At 41.8% G+C, this 19,004-nt stretch overlaps 2 protein-coding genes across 20 annotated transcripts in view; both read right to left on the bottom strand.

Moving 5' to 3' along the window:
* The window catches only part of LOC110496704 (protein phosphatase EYA3), a 33,673-nt gene extending 28,730 nt beyond the window's left edge, over positions 1-4,943 (bottom strand). For 7 of the 19 annotated variants that reach the window (XM_090209355.1, XM_036953541.2, XM_036953545.2 and 4 more), the window contains exon 1: positions 4,832-4,941. The gene's annotated coding sequence lies outside the window, so the exon portion shown is untranslated. Of the gene's footprint in view, positions 1-4,831 lie in introns of all 19 variants that reach the window. The other 12 variants (XM_090209358.1, XM_090209364.1, XM_090209361.1 and 9 more) reach the window with 6 other exon arrangements.
* Positions 4,944-5,456: 513 nt separating this feature from the next.
* LOC110496705 (serine/threonine-protein kinase Sgk1) lies at positions 5,457-18,643 on the bottom strand. The gene is made up of 9 exons (XM_021572742.3): positions 18,414-18,643; positions 16,463-16,538; positions 12,798-12,870; positions 12,355-12,540; positions 11,950-12,194; positions 9,352-9,571; positions 8,857-9,012; positions 8,455-8,544; positions 5,457-8,226 (listed from the first exon to the last, which is right to left on the bottom strand). The coding sequence occupies exons 1-9, from the start codon at positions 18,481-18,483 to the stop codon at positions 8,065-8,067; spliced, it is 1,278 nt and encodes a 425-aa protein (XP_021428417.3). The 5' UTR covers positions 18,484-18,643; the 3' UTR covers positions 5,457-8,064.
* Positions 18,644-19,004: the final 361 nt, after the last annotated feature.

The following is a 19,004-nucleotide window of genomic DNA, read 5'->3' as shown; positions in this document are numbered from 1 at the left end:
GGATTTTTGCTCACTGTTCTTGTGATCATTTTGACCCCACGGGGTGAGATCTTGCGTGGAGCCCCAGATCGAGGGAGATTATCAGTGGTCTTGTATGTCTTCCATTTCCTAATAATTGCTCCCACAGTTGATGTCTTCAAACCAAGCTGCTTACCTATTGCAGATTCAGTCGTCCCAGCCTGGTGCAGGTCTACAATTTTGTTTCTGGTGTCCTTTGACAGCTCTTTGGTCTTGGCCATAGTGGAGTTTGGAGTGTGACTGAGGTTGTGGACAGGTGTCTTTTATACTGATAACAAGTTCAAACAGGTGACATTAATACAGGTAACGAATGGAGGACAGAGGAGCCTCTTAAAGAAGAAGTTACAGGTCTGTGCGAGCCAGAAATCTTGCTTGTTTGTAGGAGACCAAATACTTATTTTCCACCATAATTTGCAAATAAATTCATTAAAAATCATACAATGTGATTTTCTGGATTTTCCCCCCCTCATTTTGTCTGTCATAGTTGAAGTGTACCTATGATGAAAATTACAGGCCTCTCATCTTTTTAAGTGGGAGAACTTGCACAATTGATGGCTGACTAAATACTTTTTTCCCCCCACTGTACTTGGGTATTGATTTTAAGAAAGGTGCTTTTTTCGCAAATGCGCTTGTTAAATCACCCGTTTGGCAAAGTAGGCTATGATTCAATGATAAATTAACATGCACCGCATCGATTATATGCAACGCAGGACAAGCTAGATAAACTAGTAATATCATCAACCATTAACTAGTGATTATGTGAAGATTGATTTTTTTAAATAAGATAAGTTTAATACTAGCTAGCACCTTATCTTGGCTCCTTGCTTTACTCGCATAACAGGTAGTCAGCCTGCCACACAGTCTCCTCGTGGAGTGCATGTAATCAGCCATGATCGGTGTCCAAAAATGCAGATCACCGATTGTTATAAAAACTTGAAATCGGTGCACTTCACAAAATAGATGGGATCATGAGGAACGAAACGTATGTGGATATATTGAAGCAACATCACAAGACATCAATCATGAAGTTTACACTTGGTCGCAAATGGGTCTTCCAAATGGACAATGACCCCAAGCATACTTCCAAAGTTGTGGCAAAAGGGCTTAAGGACAACAAAGTCAAGGTATTGGAGTGGCCATCACAAAGCCCTCAAAGACCTCAATCCCATAGAACATTTGTGGGCAGAACTGAAAGAGTGTGTACGAGCAAGGAGGCCTACAAACCTGACCCAGTTACACCAGCTCTGTCAGGAGAAATGGGACAAAATTCACTCAACTTATTGTGGGAAGCTTGTGGAAGGCTACCTGAAACATTTGACCCAAGTTAAAAAATGTAAAGGCTAAGCTACCAAATACTAATTGAGTGTATGTAAACTTCTGACCCACTGGGAATGTGATGAAAGGAATAAAAGCTGAAATAAATAATTATCTCTACTATTATTCTGACATTTAACATTCTTACCTTAAAGTGGTGATCCTAACTGACCTAAGACAGGGACTCTTAACCAGGATTAAATGTCAGAAATTGTGAAAAACTTAGTTCAAATGTATTTGGCTAAGGTGTATGTAAACTTCAAATGTATTTGGCTAAGTGACTCATATATATATATATATATATATATATATAAGGAAACACACTATTAGATACTATGCCTTCTGCAAACGTTTTAAAAACATTGTAAATGACAACAAAAGTGTTGTGATGTAACATCCATAATGCCTCCTATGTCTCCAACATGCCAATATTTAGAAGCCCCCACCAAAGAAGGGGTACTATATACAGATTAAAAGATGAATTCTCTGAAAAAGGTCCATTCTCTGAGACATTCAAAGTTGTGATTTGTGCCTGCACATTCCCGTCATCTGCAGTGCAGTGTAACACTGATAGATTATTATTATTATTTTTTTTACATAGGAATTTAAAATAAGATGGTTTAAAGGTTTGCAAATGGACCTGACCTGGGTATTTTCTATTGAATTTAGGCCTATTGTGAATCTGGCCTCTAGCCTAATACGCCGTTAAGATCTGGCTCGTGAGACTATTGTGAATCCAATACCATCTCTGTCTTGAAAACCATACGTAAGCTCCACCTAATCCCGGCACCTGCTGTTATGTAGGTAACCTGGAACTTGCTGTGCTCAGTGATTCCCTGATATTACGCTATGATGTAGCCAGTTCTCAGAACCTTCACTAGAGAAATTCCTAACGTCAAAAAAAAAACATAAAAATTGCCTGTCACTTTGTGGACAACAGGGGGAGAAGATACTATTTCATACCATTTAATTGTTTTACTATTTTCTACATTGTAAAATAATATTGAAGACAACAAAACTATGAAATAACACATGTGGAATCATGCAGTAACCAAAGAAGTGTTAAACAAATCAAAAATATGTTTTATATATTTTAGATTCTTCAAAGAGCCACCCTTTGCCTTGATAACAGCTTTGCACACTCTTGGCATTCTCTCAACCAGCTTCACCTGGAATATTTTTTCCAACAGTCTTGAAGGAGTTCCCACACATGCTGAGCACTTGTTCACTCTGCGGTCCGACTCATCCCAAACCATCTCAATTTAGTTGAAATCAGGGGATTGTGGAGACCAGGTCATCTGATGGGGCACTCCATCACTCTCCTTCTTGGTAAAATAGCCCTTACACAGGCTGGAGGTGTGTTGGGTCATTGTCCTGTTGAAAAACAAATGATAGTCCCACTAAGCGCAAACAAGATGGGATGGCGTATAACACCTCCTCCTCCATGCTTTACGGTGGCAAATACACATACAGCGATAATCCGTTCACCCACACAGCGTCAATCCGTTCACCCACACAGCGTCGCACAGACACGGCGGTTGGAAACAAAAATCTCCAATTTGGACTCCAGACCAAAGGACAAATTTTCTTTGCTCGTTTCTTGGCGTAAGCAAGTCTCTTCTTCTTATCGGTGTCCTTTAGTAGTGGTTTCTTTGCAGGAATTAGACCATGAAGGCCCGATTAAAGCAGATTAAAGCAGTCTCCTCTGAACAGATGTGTATGTTACTTGAACTCTGAAGCATTTATTTGGGCTGCAATTTCTGAGGCTGGTAACTCTAATGAACTTATCCTCTGCAGCAGAGGAAACTCTGGGTCTTCCATTCCTGTGGCGGTCCTCATGAGAGCCAGTTTCATCATTATGCGTGATGGTTTTTGCAACTGTACTAGAAGAAACTTTTAACGTTCTTAATTTTCCGTATTGACTGACCTTCATGTCTTAATAAAGTAATGATAGACTGTTGTTTCTCTTTGCTTATTTGAGCTGTTCTTGCCCTAATATGGACTTGGTCTTTTACCAAATAGGGCTGTGTCTGTATACCATCCCTACCTTGTCACAACACAACTGATTGGCTCAAACGCTTTAAGAAGGAAAGAAATTCCACAAATCAACTTAACAAGGCACACCTGTTAATTGAAATGCATTCCAGGTGACTACATCATGAAGCTGGTTGAGAGAATGCCAAGCGCGTGCAAAGCTGTCATCAAGGCAGAGGGTGGCTACTTTGAAGAATCTCAGATAAAATATTTTTATTTAACCCTTTTGGGGTTACTACATGATTCCATATGTGTTATTTCATAGTTTTGATGTCGTCACTATTCTACAATGTAGAAAATAGTAAAAATAAAGAAACCCTGGAATGAGTAGGTGTGTCCAAACTTTTGACTGGTACACACATACATACACACATATATATATATATATATATGTATATAAGGATAAGCGAATGAGTGATAATGTATGTTTCATTAAGGTTGGCTTCTTAGCATTCATAGCAATGGTCAACAATCAACTGTACCGCAGAGATGGAACATAAGTCACAGAAATAGATGTGGGGGTACGAGGTTTAACTTCAGAATAGTTACAGGGTGTGTTAAGTGGTAGTGTCCCGTTCTCTCAGGTAGGGTTGCCCATTTGTGGGTACTAACCCTAAACACATTAGCCTATCCTTCTATTCACGGGGATCCTCTCAGAATCATTCACTCTTGATCCACCCTATGCCTCAGCATCCTGTACATATTCTGCACTACTCTTTCCCTGGCCACCTCAACCTGCCTCTCTCGCACCGGACACCTCCGGCTCCCAACTAAATGGCAACCCTACAGTTGACTACTTTTTCCACCGTAACTACACATTGCTTTGTCCCATGTCCTCCTGCATACTTGGAATCTCTCTTCCTACACACTGCTGCGACATGCCCATAAAAGTGACACTAAACACAGCAAATCCAAGTTCCATTCTATAATAATTAGCCGGGGGGCTTTGACATAGATCATTTAGCACGCATAGGCCAAAACAGAAGTGTGTGTGTGCTAAGTTAGCTAACGTTACACACATTAGCAACAACACTGAATGTAAAATCATCCGGTTCCACATAGCTAAAAAAAAATATTTTCATGAAATAAAAGGTGCTAGCGATGTCACGCTAGCTTCCCGAAAGTGAGGTCCAGTTAGCAAATAAGAGACAAATGACTATTTAGCTACGTTAGGTGGCTTCTCGTTTAGCTAAATAAAAACAAAGAGGCATTGCAACGTTATAAATATAATTGGAGATATTTAAATCTGCATTTAATTGCAATAACCAAGGTAAGTTTCCGGGGCTATTGCTAGGAGTTGGTTAGAAAGTGTTAGCTAGTTCGCGTATTGTTTTTAGCTACGTTAGCTGGCTAGCTAGCCAACTGAGTGTTGGAACTTCACTTCCAAAGTTTCAAAAAAATTCACCAACATAGATGTAGACTATATAGCTAGGTATATGATTAGAGTTAGTCAAATGTACCTTACCATTGGGGTAATGTGTTTTTTTGTTGTTGTTGTTGAATGGCTTCGTATTGATTCCACACCGCTTTGTCTGTTGTTAGGGACCACTATTTTGCAGGAAGTGTTTACTGTTTATGGCACGCCGTACGCACGCGTGTGGTTCACCCTGAGGATTCAATCTACACCGGGGCCCGGGTTCCCTAAATGAACTTGCCTGGCCTTATTAAGATGCTTTTGGGAGAACCGGGCTCAGAGCTATACATTTTTGAGTTTTGTCAATTTTTATCAATTTCTCTGGTCTAGACTACATTCTAAAATGTAACATAAATGTGGGGGTCCTGTAAAGGAAAGTTTGGGAACCCCTTTGAAGTAGAGGCTATGTTGTGTAAAACATGTTTATGAAATGATATGGAATATAATAATTGAATGTAGCCTATTTTTCCAGAAGAGCAGCACCAATAATCAAAATGACATTTAAAAAAAAAATGTTCCTAAAAATGGTACTTAGTCAGGTCAAATGGACTACTATTTTAGCCTACTACTTACCAAGGCTCATCATTTCACACATTTTCTAAATACATATCTTCTTGTAACTCCTTGATTCAATATCAAACTGGCCTCCAGAAAAACACTTGGTTAATACATTCCATTTGAATTGTCAATACATTTTATTTACCATTTTGAAAAGAGATTACAATTCATTATTTAATTGATCAATTCTAGGAATTTGTCCTCTGGTCTTTAAACATACGGTACACTATGTGTCATGACATATACATAGAGAAAGCCTGTGATTTTTATTACACTATTCATGGCCATCAGTAAATGAATGGCTGTAGCACTATCTACGAAGAGTAATTTCAGTCTAAGCTCTCAACATTGCAGCAGCACAACTTTTCAGGTTGTTGTCTTTGACCAGGGTCCCCCCCCCCCCCCCCCCACCCAACCAGGTTTTTGCCCTAGCACTACACAGCGGATTCTAATCATCAAAGCTTGATGAGTTGGTTATTTTAAATCAGCTGTGTAGTTCTAGAGCAAAAACCAAAACGTGCACCTGGGGGGGGGGGGGGGGGAATCAGGACTGAGTTTGGAAAACACTGATCTAGACCAGGACTTCCTATCCTAACACGACTGAGACAGACAGGCACACTTTACAAAATGACAGACATTCAACAGTTCCTTTCTATCAGTCTAGCTGGAGTTCTGTACACGATGCAAATGGTTATACATAACAATCTAATGGATTCTCTAGTGTTTTGCCAGCAAAACAGCAATCACTTTCACTCACAAGAATAACAATGATTGATATGTGCTCTTACAGCAGAAGACCTAATATTGATTACCCCATCTTCTGTATTTATGACACAAATATATTACGTCTACAAACAGCTTGTCAACACAGTCTTAGGAGCGTAAATGTGTAAAAGTGCAGGCATGAGAAGAACAAAGGTTAGAAAATAATACATTTTTCCCCACTTAGGGAGTACATTTCTTTTTAGATGTATAAATAGTTTTACATATTTAGAGCTTGGTAATATATTTATATTTGCTTTCTGTTAAGGAGTCAAGTGGGGGGGGGAAAAAGTGTTTTTAAAAGACTACTTTGTGATTACTCTGACTGAAATATAGTCGTAAGATGAACAGTACCTGGAAATGGAAAACCAATGGACTTTTTGGTCAGATACAGATAATATAACATGAAATAATATTGCAGATTTCTTGTAAAATACAATATTTTGTGTCTGCTTTCTATACATTGTCATTTTTTGGCTTCCAACATTGTCTGCATGTGGAGAAAAAGTGGTGACCAGCAGAATTAAGTTCAGACGGTACAATGATACCTTATTTGATCCAAAACAAACTTATTTCACGTTGATCATTTCTGGTGTTTTCCTACTTGTTTAGCTAATATATTTTGATGGTGAACAGATGTTACTATTGTGATTTTGAGGGTGAACAGATCAATAGTATGATTTTGAGGGTGAACAGATCAATAGTATGATTTTGAGGGTGAACAGGAACAGATCAATAAGTATGATTTTGAGGGTGAACAGGAACAGATCAATAAGTATGATTTTGAGGGTGAACAGGAACAGATCAATAAGTATGATTTTGAGGGTGAACAGATCAATAGTATGATTTTGAGGGTGAACAGATCAATAGTATGATTTTGAGGGTGAACAGGAACAGATCAATAAGTATGATTTTGAGGGTGAACAGGAACAGATCAATAAGTATGATTTTGAGGGTGAACAGATCAATAGTATGATTTTGAGGGTGAACAGATCAATAGTATGATTTTGAGGGTGAACAGGAACAGATCAATAAGTATGATTTTGAGGGTGAACAGATCAATAGTATGATTTTGAGGGTGAACAGATCAATAAGTATGATTTTGAGGGTGAACAGATCAATAAGTATGATTTTGAGGGTGAACAGATCAATAAGTATGATTTTGAGGGTGAACAGATCAATAAGTATGATTTTGAGGGTGAACAGATCAATAGTATGATTTTGAGGGTGAAAAGGAACAGATCAATAAGTATGATTTTGAGGGTGAAAAGGAACAGATCAATAAGTATGATTTTGAGGGTGAACAGATCAATAGTATGATTTTGAGGGTGAAAAGGAACAGATCAATAAGTATGATTTTGAGGGTGAACAGATCAATAAGTATGATTTTGAGGGTGAACAGATATGCAGCTGAACATGAGACAGAGTGGATGCTTAAACAATGCAATCACCCTTAATGCCTCAAGTGCAATCCAGCATTCACACAACAAACGACAACAAATGCCTTGTGACATGTAAGTCTTCAGTATATATACAGAATGATCAGGAAGGCAGGGCCCTCTCCAGTCTGTGTTTGATGCAGCCTAGCCGTGTCGGAAGCGGTACTGCCACTTCCCTCTTCTTTCCGACAGTGGTCGTGGTCCACAGCGATTAGAGAGAAACGTCCTTTCTCCCTGTAGTACGAAACAACGTCCCACCTTGGCACACTTTGCATCAGGTAAGTAGGGTCATTGGTATTGAAGATTGGAGTCCCATGTGATGCACACCTCTCATGCAACAATCCCAGGAGATCTGGAGTTCTAGACCCCCCCCCCCCCCTTTTCCTCTCAGGCATGTTCAGGAGTCTTATTAACAGACCATGAACACCACTCATACAGTACATGGTGCTTGTATCTTGCCTGTGTCTCTATTTGTTCCCATCCCCCTCTCATCATCAATAGAGGTGATGAAGATAGAGGAGTCCCTCACATGAAGCCGTCAGCGGGTCCATAGGAGAAGCCTGGGAAGGCTCCAGCTGCCTCCTTGATGCTGCTGGTCACCAGCAGGCCGTCCGTGTTGCACAGCGACGAGGTCACAGGGAGGTGGGTGAACTCTGGGTCAAAGTGCCTGAGGTCCGTGGGCCCGCTCTGCGAAAGCCAACCAACCAGAGGAGTGTATTAGAGACGGGCTCCGAAACACAAATCATCAAATTCACATTTCACACATTATAAAAGGTAAGTGTCAATGTCTCCTTTCTCCTGAAGTGTGCACTTGTTCACTACTTTCCACAAACTAAAAGCATTGGATTGGTGGAGGCGTGGACTAAAGGGAGTTTCCCCATCTACAGTATACAGTCTTCTGATACATGTACGTACCACAGAGGGAATGTAGGGTGGTGTGATCTTCCTGGCCATCAGGTCATCCCAGTTGATGGGTGAGAAGAAGGTGTGGCACTTCAGCTCCATCTACAGGTGAATAGGAACACTACGTCAACCCACTGGTACAGTACAGTAGCACTAGTACAGAACAACCTTACTGACACCTTGTTAGTGTTGTTTTCTGTCTTGTATAGTACATCGATTCTATATTAGGCTGCTGAGGGGAAGCTGGCTCCTAATAATGTCTGGAACGGAGCAAATGGAATGTCATCAAACACCTGGAAACCATGGAAACCATGTGTTTGATGTATTTGATACCATTCCACCTATTTCGCTCCAGCCATTACAGCCATTACCACGAGCCGGTCCTCCCCAACCTCCTGTGATATATATACTTACAAAATCATCCTTCACTCCCAGCCTCTTGGTGCGGTCCTTTTGCAGGAGCCCCTCCAACAGTTCCCTGCCTGAGTTGGACACGTTGGGCTTCAGTATCAGAGGCTTGTTCAGGATATTGTTGTACATCTCCGCTGTGTTACGACTGTAGAAGGGTGGCTATGGAGGGAGACCAAGAGCAAACACGTGTACATGCTACTTAGTCAAACTCCTAACACACCAGGCACCATGATTGTCAGTGTACTTGTGATTTATAAATTACATTCTCTATATTGAACTGACATAGTGAAAAATGATCTATCCCAAATGGCACCCTATTCCCTTTATAGTGCCCTACTTTTGACCAGGGTCCATATGGCTCTAGTCAAAAGAAGTGCACAACATAGGGAATAGGGTGCCATTTGGGATGTATCCATATTGAATAACACATTTAGATGCATTGTGAAAACTGAAAGATGATAAAAGAAATCTGTAAAAAAAAGCATATGGATGACTCACCAGTCCGTAGAGCATCTCGTACAGCACCGATCCCAGGCACCACCAGTCCACTGTGCGGTCGTACGCCTGCTTCTGCAGCACCTCGGGGGCCAGGTACTCTGGCGTTCCACAGAAGGTTGTGGTGGTCCCAGTGGGTGCCAGGCCCTCTTTGCAGAGGCCAAAGTCTGTCAGGACGATGTGTCCCGTTGAGGCTAGCAGGATATTCTCAGGCTTCAGATCTCTGTAAGGGGGAAGAGAAGAGGGTTATGAAACAGGCACCAATATAAATACAATATTTACATTTTTCTTGTCACATTAATTTCCTAGTATCCCCTGGCATTCAGTCGTTTTATCACTAGCTAGGTTTCCATCCAATTGTATGGACAGATTTTCATGTGAATATTCTAAAATCTGCATAAAGACAACACGCGCATTCTCCCACCAGCGGTGTTCCCACCAAACAGACTTGATGCAGATACAAATCAGTGCGCGATGACGTAGCGCACACATCATGTACTTTTTCAATTAAGTTTTCATGTACGGAATATAAATCTAAAGTTCAATGTATCGTTAAATAGCAAATGTGTCTACTGTTGGCACGTATGCTCTAGCCAACAGCTGGCAGAGATACAGTTCGGGTAGACGACATGATTATTATGGATAAGAGCATTGCTTCATTTTAGCCAGATCCTACCGGATTCCGGCACCTCTCCGTTTTGGACTGTTTCGTTCCGGAACCTATTTGACCAGATGCGGTACCTCTCGTTGGATGAAAAATTGTAACTTTTTTGCAATGTAAAAGTTATAAACACAATCAATGTTCATTCGAGTTCTTCGTTAATTCTCCACACGCTTCATAATGTATTTTCTTATATAGCCGCGCAAGGTTCTGGACGAGCTACAACACACCTGATAAATTGAAATACATTTAAGTGCCAAAATTACTGCTGTCTGTTCAGAAAGAAATGAAATAATTCAGAATATCCTACAACACCACAAGAAAGCCAAACATGTTACCACAGAGGATACATAGTTTTAAAAAAAATAATAAATAGCCTAGCTGTGGAGTGTAGTAGAATAACAAGGCATATCCTACAGTCGGGAACACGCGGCAGATCTGTCAGCTGTAGGATACCAAAATACGTCATCAACATCCAAATATTGTGTTACAAATTAAAAAGAGAGAGAGGCTTTGGCACGAGCGCATAACGCCATCACCAGCGAGCTGCATGCTCATCATTGGGTGTGTCAGTAAAACTGGAAAGCATTTTTAGGACTATAGTTTCCTCGTACTGTCTGCACACTCCTAGGCTATTGATGGATTCAATACAAGGTAGTTTTCATTGATCTCAGTTTGTCAGTGTCAAAGTATCCACTCAATTTGACCAAGTGTGTTGTATTATGGGGCTTTCAAGACAACAGGGAACTCGAAAAAAATACCATGTTGAATCATGACGTCAGTGATCTTCAGGTCGGAGCTCTAGAAAGAGGCCAGTTCCCCACTAGGAATTCCGAGTTGGATGACAGTTCAAAACCAAATTTCCAAGTCAGAGCATTTTTTTCCCCCTTCAGTTTACCCAGTTGTCTGGAACGCTCGGGAGTAGGCTATTTCCCAGCTCCGAGTTCCCAGTTTTGAATGCGGCATTAAAAAAGATCACTCCTAAATCTCCAGTCATATAAAATGACGTAGAATTTAATTTAAATGAGTTTATAAAAATACCAAAATGTCCCATGTGTGCAACTTTTGTAAGTGCCACTACGCAAATGTGATGATATGAATTAAATGCCTTATTATAAAGGTGATTTGTTTTTCTTCTCATGTGTTCCGGTACTTCAGTTTCCCAGGTCACCCTTCTCTTCCCGATTTGACAAATTAAGCACGGGATAAGACTGAAAATATTTGTCAAACAGCAGTAAAGCATCGATCATCATGTCACCAGAATAATCCCCTCGATATGCATTGGAAAGGAGCATCAAGATCACCGTGCACTTTTCACCACGTGAAGTTCATCTCAATTTATTTCATCTGTAGCCTACTAAACAGCATGGTTTCCCGGACATAGTGGACTAGGACCAACAAACCATATCGATACGATGCATGTTATATCAATATTTGCGCATTAAGGCGTTTACACATCCATTTCTCACATAATTCATTTTACAGATCGGCATTTGTTAAATTGTACCGAAACTTCTTGTTTCCATCACAGCTGCTGTCCTGATAAAAATGTTTTTTAAATTTCTTTCATGTTTTATACAGAAGGACTTTACTCACATAAAAACTGTGGATGGGAAACATGGTTAGTGATGTAATGGTAACAAAACAAAAAAGTGGGTAAACGATTATCGCCGTAACGCTTTCTATACCTTCGATGCATTTTTGCACAAAAGGTTTAGGTGGGTAAACGGTGTTTACGTGCGTTTACCTTCCACTACACCACTGGTCCTTATTCACTAGACCTAGAGCATGGTTTCCCAAACTCGGTCCTGGGAACCCCCTTGGGTGCACATTTTAGGGCAAAAACCAGACTACACACTATGAGTGTTATTTTTCCAGGCATGTGCTATTACATATGGCCACCACCAGGGGGTGGTGTAGGATAGCGTCTTAGTTTGTACCTGTAAACAATATGCAGGGAGTGGAGGTATCCCAGAGCACTGGCGATCTCTGCAGCGTAGAACCTGGCTCTGGGTTCTAGGAACACCCGCTCTCTCTGTAGATGGTAGAACAACTCTCCTCCATTCACGTAGTCGAGGACAAAGTAGAGTTTGTCAGTAGTCTGGAAGGAAAAGTGCAGCCCCACCAGGAAAGGATGTTTGATATTCTTCATCAGGACACTTCGCTCCGCCATGATATGCTTTTGCTGAATGAGGGAGGAAGAGGAAGAGAGCATACCATTCACGATGACAGTAGTCCAAAAGAAACCTCGGGGCAGCTGAGTGGTTGTATGTATTTGTGGCTATTTGCAGTTTGCTCTGAGTATTGATTGTGTGTTTTAATAGCAAAGACCAGTTAAGACTCACCTCTTTCTTCTTCAAGATGATTTTCTTCTGTAGAACCTTGACGGCGTAATACTCGTTGCTGTCCCGGTGACGAGCCAGCAGGACTTTCCCAAAGCTCCCTTTGCCAATGATTTTCAGGTAGTCGAAATCACTTGGTTTGATCGCCAACTCCTCCGCTAGAGAGCTTCTGGGGAACGCCAGGCACATCTGAAAAAAAGGTGCGGAGAGGCGAACGGTAAGAACAACCATCTTGGCTCTGGATTAAATGATCTATTCACACCCATGTGGATCTTACAGTATATGTCCTAAATGCCACCCTATTCCCTATATAGTGCACTACTTTTGACCTGAACCCTATGAGCTGTGGTCAAAAAGCAGTGCACTATGGGGGGGGGGGCATATGGTGCCATTTGGGTTGACCTCTTTCTGTCTGCCCCAGGGGCCAAGCCAAGTGTTGTGCTCACCGGATTCAGAAGTTCATCATCGTCCAGCTCTTCATTCTGGTTCTCATCGATCTTGAGGAAGTCAACTTCAGAGCTGAGGAATGAACAGAGAGAATGTTAACTTTAGGACGTTAAAATGGAATCCTCCGCCACTGATGATTCTCCAACGTAATTTTGACTGATACATTCATTTGCCACTTTGTGATTTTAGGGATGACATGGTATTTTCTAGAGTGTATAAATTATAATATTAATACTTGGCTTGGCATTGAAAGACAGTATTGCAATTGCCATGATTGGTACCCACTTTGGAAGTTGGGACATTGCGATGCCTGTGACTGTTGGTATTTCAGGTGAACAAGGCTGAGTTTTACAGTGATTACATTTAGCAAATAGATAGAGAAGGTTCCATCTGTCATTTAAGTTAATCTGACCAATGAGGACAAGCAGGCTCATAGACAATAAGGGTCTCTACTAACTCCTCATAGACAATAGGGGTCTCTACTAACTACTCATATACAATAAGAGTATCTTCTAACTACTCATATACAATAAGGGTCTCTTCTAACTACTCATATACAATAGGGGTCTCTACTAACTCCTCATAGACAATAGGGGTCTCTACTAACTCCTCATATACAATAGGGGTCTCTACTAACTCCTCATATACAATAAGGGTCTCTACTAACTCCTCATATACAATAAGGGTCTCTACTAACTCCTCATAGACAATAGGGGTCTCTACTAACTCCTGATAGACAATAAGGGTCTCTACTAACTACTCATAGACAATAGGGGTCTCTACTAACTCCTGATAGACAATAAGGGTCTCTACTAACTCCTCATAGACAATAGGGGTCTCTACTAACTCCTGATAGACAATAAGGGTCTCTACTAACTCCTCATAGACAATAGGGGTCTCTACTAACTACTCATATACAATAAGAGTATCTTCTAACTACTCATATACAATAAGGGTCTCTTCTAACTACTCATATACAATAGGGGTCTCTACTAACTCCTCATAGACAATAGGGGTCTCTACTAACTCCTCATAGACAATAGGGGCATCTTTTCTGAGAGATAAGGAAGTTGTTGTTGACCCACTAAATACAGCAAGCCAATTTGAGTAATTTAGCAGATGCTCTTATCCAGAGCGATTACAGAAGCAATTAGGGTTAAGTGCCTTGCTCAAAGGTACATCAGCAGATTGTTTACCAAGTCGGCTCTGGGATTCGAACCAGTGACCGTTCGGTTACTGGCCCAATGCTCTTTACAGCTAGGCTACCTGCAGCACCATCTGAATAGTCGTTTTAAGCAGGCCTATCAACTTCCATTGCAACATGACAATAATATGACGAAAAAACATCAGTGAAAGTATAAATATCTATCAAACATTCCTGCATATCTTTTTGACAAGTTTGCAAACATTAAGCCTCTGTGTGTCAGTTCATCTGCTTCCATTGGATCAGACTTGTCTATAGCATGAACAGCCCCGATTCAGACTGCTGTAAGCATCTAGCATCTGGCGAGGGTAACCCATTCAAATAGATGGTAACAGACTAACATTTCATGTTATATTATCTATTCACAAAGCTGTCTGCTACCTGAGGGGATTTCACAGACACTCTGACACAGTCCTAATGCTTTGTCTAAATGCAAATATGCCACGCACGCGAATGTAACTTTCATATAGGCGAGAACACATTTTTCTAATACAAAAAAATATAGACTTACTGCACGCAGTTTAAGAAAATTGCACCCGGCTGTATTTTGAGAAACACAGGAAATGTGGACTAGAATGGTCCAATGGAATTCCGAGCGCAAGGTGAGAGAATGTGTTGTAGCCGAGGAAACGGGTGTAAACAGCCGGGTGCCACTTTGCTGAACTGCACACAGTAAGTGGACCTTTTCTATTTGCAAGATTATTTTTTGCTTTATATAAAAGTTAATTTACAAATGTTTCCAAAACCGTATCGCAAGTGAGGCTTATTTGTGTTTCTACAGAGCGGCGGGATTAAACAGAACATCGGGATTGTAGTTCATGAGGGAGCCAGCTGTTATCAGTACCATCGGCTGAGAATCCTAGGAGGGGTCGGCTGCAAAGCTGGGTATACCCCACTTGGGTTCTTGAGAGCTACTGAAGAGGGTAGACAAGGTGCTTGGGAATTTTCCACTGAGCCAGACCCCCACCTGGCCGCTTGCCAGGCTGTTGAGAACAAACCATATTATGTGGCGAGTGCTTAATTGTATTAGCCAGCATCCCCGTCTAGGGGACACTGGGGATTTGCAGAAAAGGTGCTTAGGCAACGGAGAGGCCATGGCAGGAACACACTTGACATGAAATAACTATTCTTACGCTGGCTTTGCCTGCTTGTCCCCAGATTACTGCTTTGATTTAGAATGCACGGACAGAACACTCAATGATAGTTATGTCACGTGAGGCTTATTGGATTGGAAATGGACAGTACAGTGACTAACCTGTGGGTAAACCTATACAATTATAAATAAACACATTGGCCTAATGTAATGGTATGGGAAGTGGATGAACTGACACACACAGAGGCCTAATGTAATGGTGTGGGAAGTGGATGAACTGACGCACACAGAGGCCTAATGTAATGGTGTGGGAAGTGGATGAACTGACACACACAGAGGCCTAATGTAATGGTATGGGAAGTGGATGAACTGACACACACAGAGGCCTAATGTAATGGTGTGGGAAGTGGATGAACTGACACACACAGAGGCCTAATGTAATGGTGTGGGAAGTGGATGAACTGACACACACATAGGCCTAATGTAATGGTATGGGAAGTGGATGAACTGACACACACAGAGGCCTAATGTAATGGTATGGGAAGTGGATGAACTGACACACACAGAGGCTTAATGTAATGGTGTGGGAAGTGGATGAACTGACACACACAGAGGCCTAATGTAATGGTGTGGGAAGTGGATGAACTGACACACACAGAGGCCTAATGTAATGGTGTGGGAAGTGGATGAACTGTCACACACAGAGGCCTAATGTAATGGTGTGGGAAGTGGATGAACTGACACACACAGAGGCCTAATGTAATGGTATGGGAAGTGGATGAACTGACGCACACAGAGGCCTAATGTAATGGTGTGGGAAGTGGATGAACTGACACACACAGAGGCCTAATGTAATGGTGTGGGAAGTGGATGAACTGACACACACAGAGGCCTAATGTAATGGTGTGGGAAGTGGATGAACTGACACACACAGAGGCCTAATGTAATGGTGTGGGAAGTGGATGAACTGACACACACAGAGGCCTAATGTAATGGTGTGGGAAGTGGATGAACTGACACACACAGAGGCCTAATTTAATGGTGTGGGAAGTGGATGAACTGACACACACAGAGGCCTAATGTAATGGTATGGGAAGTGGATAAACTGACACACACAGAGGCCTAATTTAATGGTGTGGGAAGTGGATGAACTGACACACACAGAGGCCTAATGTAATGGTGTGGGAAGTGGATGAACTGACACACACAGAGGCCTAATATAATGCACATATTGACTATTTGATAAATATTTCTACTTTCCCAAAAAGTTATTAGTTATATTATTGTCATGTTGCGATGGAAGTTGGCCTATATAATATACAAACATCTCCTTTTTTGGACACACAAGTGTTTCACATAATACTTACTGATGACAGATATGTGGGTTTGACACCAGCTTCGAGATTAAGTCATTCAGACCCATTTTCCTCTCCTTGATGAAAGCTGCAATACAAAAAGAGGCATTTACGTCAGCTGGGTGCCTGGAGAATACATCGTCACTGATCAGATTGAACATTGCATTTCAATATACACTACATGACCAAAGGTATGTGGACACCTGCTTGTCGAACATCTCATACCGAAATCATGAGCATTAATATGGAGTTGGTCCCCCCTTTTGCTGCTATAACAGCCTCCACTCTTCTGAGAATGCTTTCTACTAGATGTTGGAACATTGCTGCGGGGACTTGCTTCCATTCAGCCGCAAGAGCGTTAGTGAGGTCGGGCACTGATGTTGGGCGATTATGCTTGGCTCGCAGTCGGTGTTCCAATTCATCCCAAAGGTGGGGTTGAGGTCAGGGCTTTGTGCAGGCCAGTCAAGTTCCTCCACACCAATCTCAACAAACCATTACTGTATGGACCTCATTTGTACACAGGGGCAATGTCATGCTGAAACAGGAAATGGCCTTCCCCAAACTGTTGCCAGAAAGTTGGAAGTACAGAATCGTCTATAATGTATGATGTAGCGTTAAGATTTCCCTTCACTGGAACTAAGGGGTCTGAACCATGAAAAACAGCCCCAGACCATTATCCCTCCTCCACCTAACTTTACAGTTGGCACTTTGCATCGGGGCAGGTAGTGTTCTCCTGTCATCCGCCAAACCCAGATTAGTTTGTCGGACTGCCAGATGGTGAAGCGTGATTCATCACTCAAGAGAATGCATTTCCACTGCTCCAGAGTCCAATGTCGGCCAACTTTACACCATTCCAGCTGACGCTTGGCATTGCACATGGTGATCTTAGGCATGTGTGTGGCTGTGTGGCTGCTCGGCCATGGAAACCCATTTCATGAAGTTGCCGACGAGCAGTTATTGTGCTGACGTTGCTTCCAGAGAAAGTTTGGAACTCGGTAGTGAGTGTCGCAACCGAGGACAGACAGTTTTTAAACGCTACGCGCTTCAGCAATCTGCGGTCCCGTTCTGTGAGCTTGTGTGGCCTACCACTTCGCGGCTGAGCCGTTGTTGCTCCCAAATGTTTCCACTTCACAATAACAGCACTTACAGTTGACCGGGCAGCTCTAGCAATGCAGAAATTTGATGAACTGACTTGTTGGAATGGTGGCATCCTATGACAGTGCCACGTTGAAAGTCACTAAGTCTACTGACAATGTTTGTCTATGGAGATTGCATGGCGGTGTGCTCGATTTCCTACACCTGTCAACAATGGTGAAATAGCCAAATCCACTCATTTGAAAGGGTGTCCACATACTTTTGTATATCTAGTGTACTTATAGGCTATACCATTGCAAAACTGGGACAATGATACCTGGGAAACCATAGCCTACATTTCGTTACACAGGTCAACATAAATATCTAGCCATGCTAAAACTGTGCAAAATTATCATGTATTTTTTAGGAGCTGCAAAATGACGCTGGAAAAGATTCCGTTATAACGCATTAGCTGCATAATCTTATCGTTACGCAACACAATGTTACCGTGTATAGCCTTACCCCTTTAGGCGACCCTATAGTGAAATATATCGCTCAAATCCTATATCACACAGGCCTAAATAGTGCGACAAGTGAACCATATATAAGGGCAGCTCATTATCAATTGAGATATGTGCGCAATCCAATGTTTAATTTAGTGCATGCACTCCCATTGCCAGTTAAGCAAGTTTTAGATCGAAGGCATTGTCTCGTGTATGCGGTAGACTACAATAACAACCCACGAAAGAATATACACCAATAGACTATTCATCAAAAACTCACGATCCAAAGCATACCGATGCATAATTCCATTCAACAGCACAATGCAAGCCCAGAACCTAAATCAAAACATTGAACTCAGAATAACAGTAACAAAAAAAATGCCTACCAGTGAGAACTGACACGATTCCCCTCATCTTGCAATAAGACAAGTCGCATGGAGCCTCGGTAACAGCCATAGTGAACAAGAAGATAAATCCACTTTGGAAAAGCAGCTGAAATAGAGACCTCCGTTATGGAGAAGACACGCTGGTTGCCCTAGAACCAATTGCTCCACTTCATGCGTACAGAGAGAGTCGTGCCCGCGGAAACGATCCGTCTTAAACACCCACCCAGTGCGCGGAGCAGCCAGTTATTATGTACGGAACACGTGGTTTGAGGAGGAGAGGCACCTGACATCACTTGGTTACCAAGCAACTGTCAGCTTCAGTGATGTAACTGGATCCCGCAGCTCCGTATCGTGCCTGCAGGAGGCGAGGGATGACGAGAGGTGTGTTGCGCTCCATGGGTGGTGAGCAATGACTGTACCGTGGAGCGCCAGATTGAACACCCCACTGATAAACCCTATCTTTTATTTAATCAATGGAAAAATACTGCTGGCCATAATCTCCCCAGAACCTATAGGATTACTGGCATTCCGGATCGGTTTATAATGACAATGGATAAAATCACAAGTAGCCTGCATTGACACACGAGTGCT

This window comes from Oncorhynchus mykiss, chromosome 18 (genome assembly GCF_057628025.1).
Source record: "Oncorhynchus mykiss isolate SJ-2025 chromosome 18, ASM5762802v1, whole genome shotgun sequence".
Taxonomy (NCBI): domain Eukaryota; kingdom Metazoa; phylum Chordata; class Actinopteri; order Salmoniformes; family Salmonidae; genus Oncorhynchus; species Oncorhynchus mykiss.
The sequence above is the reverse complement of the archived record's forward strand: the minus strand, read 5'-3'. Positions and strand labels throughout refer to the sequence as shown.